The 13,134-nt window shown below is 45.7% G+C and overlaps 1 protein-coding gene across 1 annotated transcript in view; it reads right to left on the bottom strand.

Moving 5' to 3' along the window:
• GABRD (gamma-aminobutyric acid type A receptor subunit delta) overlaps positions 1 to 13,134 on the bottom strand; it is a 35,724-nt gene that overhangs the window by 8,435 nt on the left and 14,155 nt on the right. The window contains exons 2-5 of the mRNA XM_053400691.1: positions 6,074 to 6,186; positions 4,477 to 4,544; positions 4,110 to 4,330; positions 2,919 to 3,001 (exon numbers count right to left, since the gene is read on the bottom strand). Of these exons, the coding sequence (XP_053256666.1) occupies positions 2,919 to 3,001; positions 4,110 to 4,330; positions 4,477 to 4,544; positions 6,074 to 6,186 (485 nt within the window). The remainder of the gene's footprint in view (positions 1 to 2,918; positions 3,002 to 4,109; positions 4,331 to 4,476; positions 4,545 to 6,073; positions 6,187 to 13,134) is intronic.

The raw sequence follows: 13,134 nt of genomic DNA on the forward strand, positions 1-13,134 counted from the left end.
TCAAAAGAAACTGAATAAATACAGGGATACGGGGAAAGATAAGAAGATTGACATGCTCAGGATGAAACACTCAGAATCCATGGCCACAGTTCTCTTACTGGTCCAACTGGTTAATGTTTTCTGGCCAACTTCAAACCTAATGAACCCAGTTCAGTGTATCAGAGCTAACCGACCTGGAAACAAGCAAGGTGTTCTCGTGCTTCTCTTCCCATTACTCACCCCTTTTAGGTAAAGGGGCTCCTGACCATTAGGTCCAGTCGTGACCGACTCTGGGGTTGCGGCGCTCATCTCGCTTTATTGGCCGAGGGAGCCGGCGTACAGCTTCCGGGTCATGTAGCCAGCATGACTAAGCTGCTTCTGGCGAACCAGAGCAGTGCACAGAAACGCCGTTTACCTTCCCGCCGGAGCGGTACCTATTTATCTACTTGCACTTTGACGTGCTTTCAAACTGCTAGGTGGGCAGGAGCAGGGACCGAGCAACAGGAACTCACCCCGTTGTGGGGATTCGAACCGCCGACCTTCTGATCAGCAAGCCCTAGTCTCTGTGGTTTAACCCGCATCCCTTAGAAATATAGGAAGCACAAAATCAGGCAACTGGTCCATCCAGCTCAGCATTGCCTACACTGATTGGGCTTCTCCAGATTCTGCAGTGCAGATTTTAATGAAAACAACATACAGAAATGCATGATACGAGGGGATGTTGCTGTGTAAAAAATGTTCCTTAGGCAAAACTGCATTAAAATGTGTGCATTAAAAGAAATTCACACAAAAATGCATGATGAATTTTCACGATGACTTTTTTTTTTTACTTAGAGAATCACAAGCTAATGCAGAGAGGATTGGAAAGACAGAAGGATATTAGCCAGCTGGAATGTATGCAGGGGACAATGACTAAGGGCCTGTCCACACTACTGCTTCTCCTGCGCCCAAAAAGCATGGGTCCGGTTGACCTGGACTTTCTAGGCATGGGTCTGAGCTGTTTCCCCCTTGTCACACTCCTTTCCCAGGCAAAACCCACTCTTAGCTCTAGATCAGAACTGCAATCTGCGGAAAACCATTTGCCATTGAGTGCTGAAGAGCGGTCGTTGTAGTTGTCATCCCCTGTCCCCCCAAGAAAGCAGTGGGACAAGAGGAAGTGTGGATAAGCCCTAAGATGATAAAGGATCTGGATACCAAGCCATATGGAGAAGAGTTGAGGGAGTTAGGTATGTTTAGTCTGGAGAAGAGAAGACTGACAGGAGATATGATAGCCATCTTCAAATATCTGAAGGGCTGTCGGGTGGAAGGTGCAGCCAGCTTGTTTTCTGCTGCTCCAGAGGGTAGGACTCGAACCGGTGGATTCAAATTACAAGCAAGGAGATTCCGACTGAACATTAGGAAGAGCCTTCTGACAGTAAGAGATGGTTGACAGTGGAACGAACTTCCTTGGAAAGTGGTGGGCTCTCCTTCATTGGAGGATTTAAAGCAGAGATTGGATGGCCATCTGTCAGGGATTCTTTTTCTGTGATCCCTGCATCGCAGGGTGTCTGCTAGATGACCCTTGGGGTCTCTTCCAGCTCTACAATTCTATGATTCTATGAAAAATAAGAAACTGATATTGGCAGATTCACCCACCTCTTCCCCACCCCAACATTCACAGGAAAAGGCAAGGTATATATTAAGAAATAAAATTACAGCTTTTTCTGTAAGAAATAAATATTTCTGTAAGAAATAAAATTAAAGCTTATCTTCACTTGTGCAAAATTGCTCCTCACTTGTGCAAAATTGCTACTTTTCAAGTGCTTGGCTCACCTGTCCATTTTCTACATCAACATTCCCCTCCCCACAAAACATATCTCCTCGCTTGTCTTTAAACTGCCCCCACTCCCATGGAGAACCAACTTTCCTTTTTTTAATCTGTTTTAAGAGGCTTCATTTCTCCTTGTGATTATTGCTCTATAAACACAATCTGCAAAATTAAATTAAAATCCGAGCCCTCTGTAAAAACTCGCCAGCAGACTAAAATTTTGCCGCCTCATTCTCTGGCTGCCTCTGCATTTACTGATTGCATAAGTGAAAAGAACTGCAGATTGCTATATTTGGTGGGATAAAAATGTATTGTGCTTAATTGCTCAGAAAACAGTCAGTGCTAAAAATGAAATGAGAGGGAGGAGGAGGAGGAGGAGGAGGAGGAGAAAACTTGCACCAGCGTACAATCCGCTCTAATGCTTTCTAGTCCCAGTGCACAGCTATTCAGGCCTAGAGAAATAGCATCCAGGTCATCCTGGCGTTAAACTGTGTGCAACAGCGTTTCCATGGTGCCATCAGGCCATGCATAGCACCATTTAACCTGCATCCCACCACCAGCCAGATTTCAGAAGCTCTGTGGTGCTGTGATGAAACCACATTTAGACAGAGTTGCAACGTGGACATTTGCTGTAAGCTGCCTTGAGTTACAAGAAGCCCACTAAAAACGTTCAAATAAACTGCAGGTAGGGCCAAATCTGTTAATTTCGGTTTCTTCTTTTCCCTGTCTTTAAGTTCAGTTATCCACATTTCCACAATACTTTGGGATAAAACAAAAACAAGTCCATGAAAATTTTGCAGCATTTCAGGGCGAATCTTTCCTAATATGCACATTTCTGCAAATGTCAGGGATGTTGGGAGCTGTATTCCAGCCAAAGCTGGAGCACCAAAGGTTATCCTCCCATGCTCTAGATGCCGTTGGACTCCAACTCCCATCAACACCAGACAGCATGGCCAATGATCAGGGATTATGGGAGCTGGGAGATCTGCGCTTTCCCTGCTCCTGCTCCAATAATTAAGGGGTTTGCACTCTGGGCCAAGGCTACCCTGTGTGAAGGAAATTATCTCCTCCACTCCCTGCTCTCCCATTTGAGAAGACCTTTTTAAAATAGACACCTCAGAATTGAACTCACAGCTCTCCAAATCAAGCATGCACTCCTGCTCATCCATAGGGTACTTGGTAAGGTCCATGTCACAGGCCACCGTTGAGGTGATTCTATCCAAAATGAAGACAGCAACAAAAACCACCATTACATATAGGCTAACATTTGCCATTAAAAAAATATTATTATTATTATTACTGTTTTATACTACAAAACAACAAGAAGCAGTGTTAAAACAAAAACCCACCCTCCCACTATTTTTGAAGACATGAGTTTGGGTTACATCAGAGCTTGCATCCCTTAAATTGTCATATTTCCAGTTTGGTGGCAATTTCTCTTACTGCCTGCAATGATAGCAAACAAAACTTTATAAACTGGAGAAGGTCCCGCATTCTCCTCTTCTGCACTGTACATAATAAAAGCATGTCAATCCACCCAAAATGTACCTTTTCATTTCATTCTCCTTGCTATTTTTAGTTTAGTGGTTAATTTTTCTGTCCGTGCAAAATTGCCAGGCTTTTTAAAAATAACTTGTGGTCAATGTTGCACCTTCTAATAATTTCCAATATCTAGTTATTACTAGCCTGGCTGCTGCTAAAAGCTGGATGGTGATGATGATTTGACTACTATAATTTATTACTCATTCTTCAGCCTAAGGTTGCAGGTCAGGTTGCAACAATTAAAACATAAGATGCTTAAATAACCCCATCCCACCCTACCTAGCCAGTTAAAACTTTAAAAATGTGCTTAAAATGCAGGTCATATTGTCTCATAGGTAGATTTTATGTAATGCGAACTCCAGGCCTTTTACTGTGTTTTGTCCGGTTATCTCCCTAATATCTTTGAATAATTCCCCTCAGAATGTGGCTCCCCTATTGCAGGTCCGCCACATGTGCTTATATGAACCCAACACCTGAGCAGCCCCTCCAACAAGTTGGTGGGGCAGGCAGCACTAATGGTGACTGGTGAGTTGGTGACTTTCTGCTTCTCAAGAGCCTCACCAGCCTATAAAAGTGCAAGTAAATATCAGCATGAACTACAGATCCCTCTGAATCTAGTGGAACCGCACAAGGCTGATCAAAGGCCAACAGGTCCCTGCCCACAAACACATGTTGCCTGAACAATATGCAGCACTTGGGAAACCACCTAAAACCCAGCAAAGGTTGCCATCTAATTACCCAGCACAAAAGGTCACTCTTCCTCATGAAGTTTCTGTTTTACCTGATGCTGTACAGAATGACCCCATCAGGCTGCAACCGGATGAGCTTGTTCTCCACAGTGACGTCATGGAACCAGGCAGACTTGGCATTGACGATGAAGGTATCCGGCAGCCACAGCTTATCCACAAAGCGACTGTCCAAGCCCAGGGTTTCGTTGGTGTGATTGTACGACAGCCGGTCATCACGCCAGCTTTGATGCAGGAAGACTGTCATTGTGTATTCCTGAGGACAAGAATCACCACCACTGGCTGCCATTAAAATTTCCCACAATTCCATAATCTGGAGAAACATATATCTTTATTCCCCCCCATCCAAAATGTTGGATGTTACGACATGGCAGTGTTATTTTTCTTCTAGCGCCAACTTACCATATTGACTTCTGATATGTGGTCAATGCTGGCAACTTCAATGGCTAGAGCAACGTTAACAGGGGGGCCTGAATTAGGGGAAAGAAAAAAAGAGGGGGTTATTTAATTTTATTTATGAGATTTCTTACTCCCCATTTCACCATAAGGTCCCAGGGCAGGTTACAACAATAGAATATTAGCTTAGTCTTTAAAAAGGAAAAAAACCCATCACCATTATAAAGCAAGGGAAAGCTTTCAAAACAGTACACAAAAGTTTACATTCAGCAAAAGAGGTGGGTCCCACAAAGCAAAGCACGTTAACTGCAAGAAGCCACAGGCCAGGATAAAGTGATGTGTACTGTACAATGAAGAGGCTCAGTGAAGATATAATGAAGACATGTCTACGGGGAGGCAATTTCACAATTTAGGGGCTACCACAGAGAAGGCCCCTTCCGTCCTGGGCCACCAATGCCCCGCTTTTCTGAGGGTAGTGAAACTACCAAGAGAGGCCAAACTGGCAATTCTTAACACCCTGGAAGATTGGTGAAGAGGCAGTCTTTCATATATTTGAGGCCTACCTAAATCTTCCAGGGGTCCGTACTTTGAATCAGGCCCAGCAACAAACTGGTAACCCGTGCAGCTTTTAAAACAGGAGTTACACAATTTGCAAGTAGAACCCCCATCAGTGAAACTGAGGGAATAGTGACTGCTTCTCCACTTGCCACCTGATGGTGTCCAAATAGGGGCTTTCGTGCCATTAACAAAGCCTAAGGGCCAAACTACGCATGATTATTCTTCTTCATTAAATTTGTAGACTGCTCTTCATCCGTAGATTTTAGGGTGGTTCACAGCATAAAAATACAAGAAAACCAACACAAAATACATAATAAAAACAGGAACAAATAAAAACAAGAACAAAACAAAGCAATAACCCCCTCTCCTTCACCTATACTCGGGCACATCCCAGCTGGTGCCCTTACCTCCTCCAACTTTGTAATTTGATCGGATAATGGCAATTTTTAAAAGCCACGGTTCCAGGACTTTCTGAAAAAGCTTAAACTGTTAATACTCACTTTTCAGGTTGGTATGTCATTTGGCAGCTGTAAAAGCCTCCACAACTATCCTATACAGGCCCAGAACTATACTAGCTACTTAGTTTTCACCTCCACAGCCTCACATGTGGTTTCAAAAGTTAACCTAAGTGTTAACACTTGTTGTGTTGTCATTGTCGCTATACATCAGACACACGTTTAAACATGTGGAGAAAAGACTGTGCGGTCCTGATCCATGGCATATTAACCAATCCAAATCAGGAGCCTGTGGTAATATTCTGTTGAAATTTGCCCCATAACCACAGATATATGCTTCCTTGCTGCAATGCAAATTGTTTCATGGTTTGTTTGGTTTTTTTAAAAAATCGAGCCATATCCATCTTAGGCCCCATCTGCACTGTACATCTTAAGAAGTAAAATACAACTTTAAATAGTCAACAACTTCCTCCAAAGAAACATGGGAGGTGTAGTTTGTTAAGGGTGCTGAATGTTTCTGGGAAAGCCCTATTTTCCTCATGGAGCTACAATTCCCAGGGTGGTTTTAACGACATCAGCCAGAATCTTACCTCCAATTCCAGGCCTGAAATTTCTTGCATACCCTTTCATCAGGTCGTCCAAATTGGGCAACCAAGATATTTCTATGTTTGACCCGATGTAATCTCCAATGTCGTTCATAGCTCTGTGTTGTTGTTAAAAAAGAGGGGGGAAAACATGTCACCAGAACACAGGAATTTGCCAAGTTATTCCAAGTCAGGCCATTGGGTAACTGTAGGTCAGTACTATCCACACTGTCTGGCAGTGGCAGGAGTCCATGTGTTGGGGCAGGACTTTTGCAGCAGGGACCTGTTGTACCTGAGAACTTTACCTGTGCTCTGTTCTCCCTCTGGACAAGTAAGAGGAATGATAAGGGTTCAAGGACACATTTCAGCTTGGCAAAAACACTCAAGGCAGGGCAGGCAAGGGGTGTAGCCTGAAAAGAGAGGGTGTGACTTTGGGGACAATTCTGAGAGCCAGGGCCATTTGACATCTGGGCCTGAGGTTCCCCATTCCTGTCCTAGATAATTCCTCTGACTACCAATTGCAATGGGGGGGGGAGACCACGGGAGAGGGGTAGCACTTATTTGTTTAATGTATCTATATCCCGCCTGTCTCCCAAGTTGGGATTCAATGTGGCTTTCAAAACTTCAAAAACATAGCTCTGAAATACAAAATAATTCTAACAAACCAGTTGAAAACAATAGTTAAAATACAATAAAACACATTTATAACTAGCATGAAAACACTGCCCAAAGGCCTGTCTGAATAGGAAGGTCTCTGCCTGCTGAGAGAAAGATGTCAAGGAGGGACAAAATTTAACCGCGCTTGGGAGGGAGTCCCACAACATGGGAGCAGCCACAGAAAAGGCTCTCTTGCAGGTCGCCAACAACTGTGCCTCTGATGTTGATGGGGCCTGGAGAAGGTGCTCACCTGAGGATCTTAGCACCCGGGCAAGTTGATAAAGGGAGATACAATCTTCCAGGTAACCCAGGCCCAAGTCACATAGGGCTTTATAGTTCATGATCAATACGTCGAATTGTGCCTGGAAACAGATCAGTCGCCAGTGAAATTGTTTTGACAGGGGAGTAATATGCTCCCTACATTTAACTGACCCCAGGCAGTAGCCTGGCTGCAATATTCTGTACCCTGTCAGAAGCATGTGATTGACCATTGTGGGGAAACAGGATGCCTTGGGTCTGATCCTGCAGCGCTGTCCTTAACGTCCCATGAGCAGCTCCTTCTGACAGCAGTTCCCTTTACAGAGGCCCTCGTGGATGTGGGAGAGATAACTTACTGTTGGACCTCAAAACCGGTAATGAGTTAAGCTCCAGAGCTACATGAGCTACATAACTCAAAACATTAGATGAGAGCCGCCCTCAGATCTGGCGCAACAGCTCCCACCAGGCTCCGAAATAAGCAGAGCGCTTGAAAAGAAATAATGCGGGTAGAAGGAGAGAAATCTTGTTAAATATTGATGAAAGGCTGTAGTCGAATATACCATAAGCATTTCCTGTCTTGGGACTTACGTAACTTTCCTAGGGCTTCCCCCCCCCCACTCCCCTTTCTTCTTCTTCTTCCATGTGTCACTGGCCCCAAAAAGGAAGCAAAAGCCCTACTTCCGAAGTTGGTCTTTTGCATTTAATGCCACAAGGCCATGCTTTGAATTGCTCTGCAAAACAAACAGGGCGGAAAGTGTTATTCAGCTTTTGTGCCGATTGTGCTCTGGCTTCCCATGGATGCGCAGACAGCGTCAGGGGGTTTTGGGATACCGTTCTGTGGATGTATGTTCTGAGTAACACAGACACCATCAGCTGCTGTTAGTGGAGTTGTCAAAGATGGAAGAGCTTTACAGAATGCAATAAGAGTCCTCCAACAATGGCCCATATAGTCCAACATCCTGCTCTCACAGAAGTCAACCAGATGCCTGTGGGAAGCCCAGGAGCAGGATCCGAGCACAGCAGCAACTGGGGTTTACAGACTTGTGGGCCTGATGTAGGGGTCTGGAAGGCTGCATGGAGGGCCCATGGGCTTGAGTCTCCCCACCAGTGCACTACAGTGGGACCTCGGGTTACAAACGCTTCAGGTTACAAACTCCGCTAGCCCAGAAGTAGTACCTCAGGTTAAGAACTTTACCTCAGGATGAGAACAGAAATTGCGTGGCGGCGGTGCAATGGCAGCGAGAGGCCCCATTAGCTAAAGTGGTACCTCAGGTTAAGAACAGTTTCAAGTTAAGAACGGACCTCCGGAACGAATTAAGTTCTTAACCAGAGGTACCACTGTATATGAAACAATGCTTTTGGTTTTTTTTAAAAAAAGAACAATAACAAGGGAAAAAAGCCAAACAAAGCCGTCTGCTTCTGTATTCCCACTCCCTTTGGCAAGTGCATACTGCATGTCTGAATTGAAAATGTATCCCAAGATGAGTGATTCATCCCTGCATTCAGTCACCGCATCAGAGTTTAATAAAAGCCACTGTGTGAGGGGCTGTCATTAGCAATGGCATCACTGGATGTGGGGTGGGGGAGGAAAGAGGGGGAAGAAGAGAGAGATCCAACCCTTGCATTTCTTTCTGACATGTTTCCCCTGTATTCAAAGGTTCAGCAAGTCATGCCCTGTTGGTTACTAACCTCTGTGTCATTCGTTAAAATGTGGGTTTTTATAGAGAGAGACAGCACAAGAGAAATTAGAAACGTGGGAAGCTGCTTTACAGCAAGTCAGACCATTGGTCCATCCCGCTCAGTGTTGTTTACAGTGACTGGCAGAGGCTCCATCTGCACTAGGCATTTAAACCAGAAAACACCCCTTTACACAGTCATGGCTTCCTCCAAAGAATCATGGGAACTACAGTTTGTTAAAGGTGCTGAGAGATGTTAGGAGACCTCTATTCCCCTCACGAGGGTTGCGGGTGGCGCTGTGGGTTAAACCACAGAGCCTAGGACTTGCCAATCAGAAGGTCGTCGGTTTGAATCCCCTCAACGGGGTGAGCTCCCGTTGCTTGGTCCCTGCTCCTGCTAGCCTAGCAGTTCGAAAGCACGTCAAAGTAGATAAATAGGTACCGCTCCAGCAGGAAGGTAAACGGCGTTTCTGTGCGCTGCTCTGGTTCGCCAGAAACGCCTTAGTCATGCTGGCCACATGACCCGGAAGCTGTACGCCAGCTCCCTCGGCCAATAAAGCGAGATGAGCGCTGCAACCCCAGAGTCGGTCATGAATGGACCTAATGGTCAGGGGTCCCTTTACCTTTATTCCCCTCACAGTGCTATCATTTCCAGAAATCTCTGGGATGAGGGATGGATTGTTAAACCCCCCGAGAACTGTAGCTCTCAGAAGGGAAGAGTGATCTCCTAAAAACTCACAACAATGTACATCCGTCCATGGACATAGCCAGGTTTTTTGTTGTGTGGGGGGAGAGCAGCCAAAGTTGTTGAGCCGTTGTCTTGGCCAGGCCACCACCATCTCTGACCTCAGGATTCCAGAACTTACAGCTGTCAGTTTTGTGGGAAGGAAAGCAGGGACCCACAGCCCAGGTAGGGCTTGCTAGCTCTGGGAGGAGGTGTGTGATTCCTCATCTGGCGTAGGCTCAGGACAGGTGAGGGTCACATGCCTCATCAAGCCCAGAAGATATAAAAGGAAAGCTGTCCTGGCCAGGCTGGCATCTTTTCTTGGGAAACCACGGGTAAATATACCCCATAAATCGGACATTGCAGGGGGCAGGCTTCTGCTGGGGCGGGGGGCAGAACCTCAGATAATGGAGTACTTTCAATGCTTTTCAATAATATTTGTGGATCTGGGGCAGGGGGGAAGCTGCCCCCATCTGCCACGCCCATGCATCCCTCTCCATCACAAACTATGGTTTCTTCACTCACCACCCCTACCACCCCGTCTCTTCCTTTTCACAAGGGAGAGCATCTTTCCCCAAGCTCTGTAGAGCATCTCATTTAAAAACAGGGAGAGATTCCCACCTTTCAGGAAACCATCTCCTAACCATCTGACGGAACAGCCACCTGATCTGTTTCCAGGCACTAACAAAAAGTAATGGTTCCTTAGGAACTGTAGGACCAGGGAGGGACATTTCATCAAATTACTTCAAGGATTTGCTGTCAATATTGGTCTCTGTTTCTCTAGCGGTGCAGGCTGGAGATTGAGCAACATTTTGACCTTCATTCTTTAAGTGCTGCTGTCAAACTCTCTTTTAAAAAAATAAACAAATGAATAACCTTTTCTTATACCACACCTTTCCTCTCTAAGCATTGAACAAAGTCGCTGAATCAACTAAAGCTGGTTAACTTCCTTACCAAGAGAGATTTTAAATGTAAATCCCCAAATTTTAATGTTTTTAAGTTTTCCCATCCACCTGTTTCCAGGTGTTTGGTTTTTTTTTAATGTACAGTGGTACCTCGGGTTACATATGCTTCAGGTTACATATGCTTCAGGTAACAGACTCCGCTAACCCAGAAATAGTGCTTCGGGTTAAGAACTTTGCTTCAGGATGAGAACAGAAATTGTGCTCCAGCGGCGCGGCAGCAGCAGGAGGCCCCATTAGCTAAAGTGGTGCTTCAGGTTAAGAACAGTTTCAGGTTAAGTACGGACCTCCAGAACGAATTAAGTACTTAACCCGAGGTACCACTTTATTATGACTCATCAGCACAAATAATCCCAATGCCACTTTTTAATCAGGAATGGATACAATTCTCAACTGACCATGCCTTCCTGGAACTTCCACTGCTGTACAGCAGGGCCAGCGCAAGACATTTTGGCACCTGAGGCAAACTACAAAATGGCACATCTCCGCACCAGGAAAGGAGTGAGTGAAGCTCTACATCAGGAATAAGGATGGGAGGAGACCAGCAAGGCCTCCTATTTGCCAAGGGGCCGCTGTGAAGGTGGTATTGTGGGGGGGGGTGCCAAGGAGGCAGCAGATCTGGCCTCCACATTTGTTGTATCCACTGCGGGGAGATTCATTCCTTGGAGGCTGGATCTGCTGCGCCTCTGCATCCTGTTGCCTGAGGCAGTAGCCTCACCTTGCCTCACGGGTGGCTTACAGATGTGATAGACTAGCTCCTTGAGGTGTGTAGGTTTCAAAAAAGCATCACTCCGTGTTCCCTCAGGCCACTGCCTAGGTTTTTAGCACCCACATCCTCATTAGTTTAAGTTTCTGAAAGAATTCTGTATCAATGTGATGCCCTTGTAGCAAGAACGCACATACTCCACGAGTAAAAAATATAACAGCACAAATAAACAGATCTCTGCCAAGGCAACTCAAAAGCAATACCATAAGAAAACCTAAGATCTCTATAAATTAAGCTCATTTGCATAATTTTGTCTTGCAAAATTTATTCTGCTCTACATAATTTATTCTGTTGGTAGGGGCGGGCAGGGAACTATGTCAGTTAGTGAAACAAGATCCCAGTAAGCCAAAATGCTCCTTCTATTTCTCTGCACCATTTAATGGGGGCTAATAAATATGTTGGGTGATGAGGAATGGCTGATAAGGATTGACTACAAAATTAGCATTTCTTGGGAGGCGTTAAGAGAGTTTGACACACCCAACTACAAGTTCCTATAAATGTCACATGCCTTTATTGGAGATGTTTTTGTAGCTCAGCAGAGGATCTTAGCAGGGTGAGGCTGTGTTCAGCAAATGCCCACTCACTGCAAAATACAGAGAACGTCTCCCCCCACCTAGGGATGGAAGGATCTGCCAGTTTCAGTATGTATAATAATTATGGTGAAAGAGTATTTCTCCTGGTTTGGATGTCAGTGTGTTTGTGTCTATCCCTTTCTGGAGACATCATAAATAATTCCATAAGTTTTGGTTAATCATCATTTCCCATTATGTCAAAATCCTGAAATGATAGTTACCAAATTTTAAACAAATCCATGTTGTTGTTGTTGTTGTTATAATATTTGTTGGATTTATATACCACCCTATAACCAGAGGTCTCAGGGTGGTTCACAGAAAAGATCAACACAAAAACCACAATACTGTGGTACCTTGTGTTACGGACAGGATCCGTTCCGGAGGCCCATCCATAACGTGAAATGCCAGCAACTCGAAGCTCGTCTGCACAGGACCGCGACATGTTTTGGCGCTTTGCGCAAAGCACAATTCAGCACTTCTGCGCAGGCGCGAGCGGCAAAACCCAGAAGTAACCCATTCCGGTACTTCCAGGTTGCCGCAGGACGTAACGCAAAAAGACGCAACACCAAGCGGACGCAACATGGGGTATGACTGTACAGTGGTACCTCGGGTTAAGAACTTAATTCGTTCTGGAGGGATGTTCTTAACCTGAAACTGCTCTTAACCTGAAGCACCACTTTAGCTAATGGGGCCTCCTGCTGCTGCCGCGCCGGCGGAGCACGATTTCTGTTCTCATCCTGAAGCAAAGTTCTTAACCTGGGGTAGTATTTCTGGGTTAGCGGAGTCTGTAACCTGAAGCGTCTGTAAGCCGAGGTACCACTGTATGTGTGTGTGTATTATATATATATATATATAATAAAAATAAAAACAACAACCCAACAACTCCCCCCCCCAAAAGAGCCACATTTTAAAAGGACATCCATACTGTGTAACTAACCATTGTTTCCCTGTTTGAATATAACTGGAAAAACAATCAGGGCCATCTTACACATAAGCACTAGGGGTGTGGGGCACCCAGGTGCCAGGCTCTCAGGGGCGCCAGGCCGAGAGTCCGGGGCTCGAGAGTTGAGTCCAGGGAAGAGCCTGCCCGTCGGTCGGAGTGCTGCAGCAGACTCTTCTGCGGGCGGCTCTGCGCCGCGAGTTCGGGGGCGACTGAGCCAGCGAGACGCTGAGGCGGCTGGCCAGCTCCGCCCTCCTGCACACCTGGGACTGGGCAAACTGGGGGTGGGGGCGCTGGGCAGATCTCTGCACCCCGATGCTGCATATGCTTAAGACAACCCTGAAAACAATGGTTCATTGAAGGCTTCCTGTTTTACCAGAGTGTGCTAAGAAGGAAGAGGGAAGAGGCAATGCAAGGGCAAAGCACCTAAGGAAGAGGACATATCAGTTCATTAAGGTGAGATGGGATGGCCTGAACTGGGCCCTTGCTTTTCCTGTGGAAGACTAACACTG

Source organism: Podarcis raffonei, chromosome 8, assembly GCF_027172205.1.
Source record: "Podarcis raffonei isolate rPodRaf1 chromosome 8, rPodRaf1.pri, whole genome shotgun sequence".
NCBI lineage: Eukaryota > Metazoa > Chordata > Lepidosauria > Squamata > Lacertidae > Podarcis > Podarcis raffonei.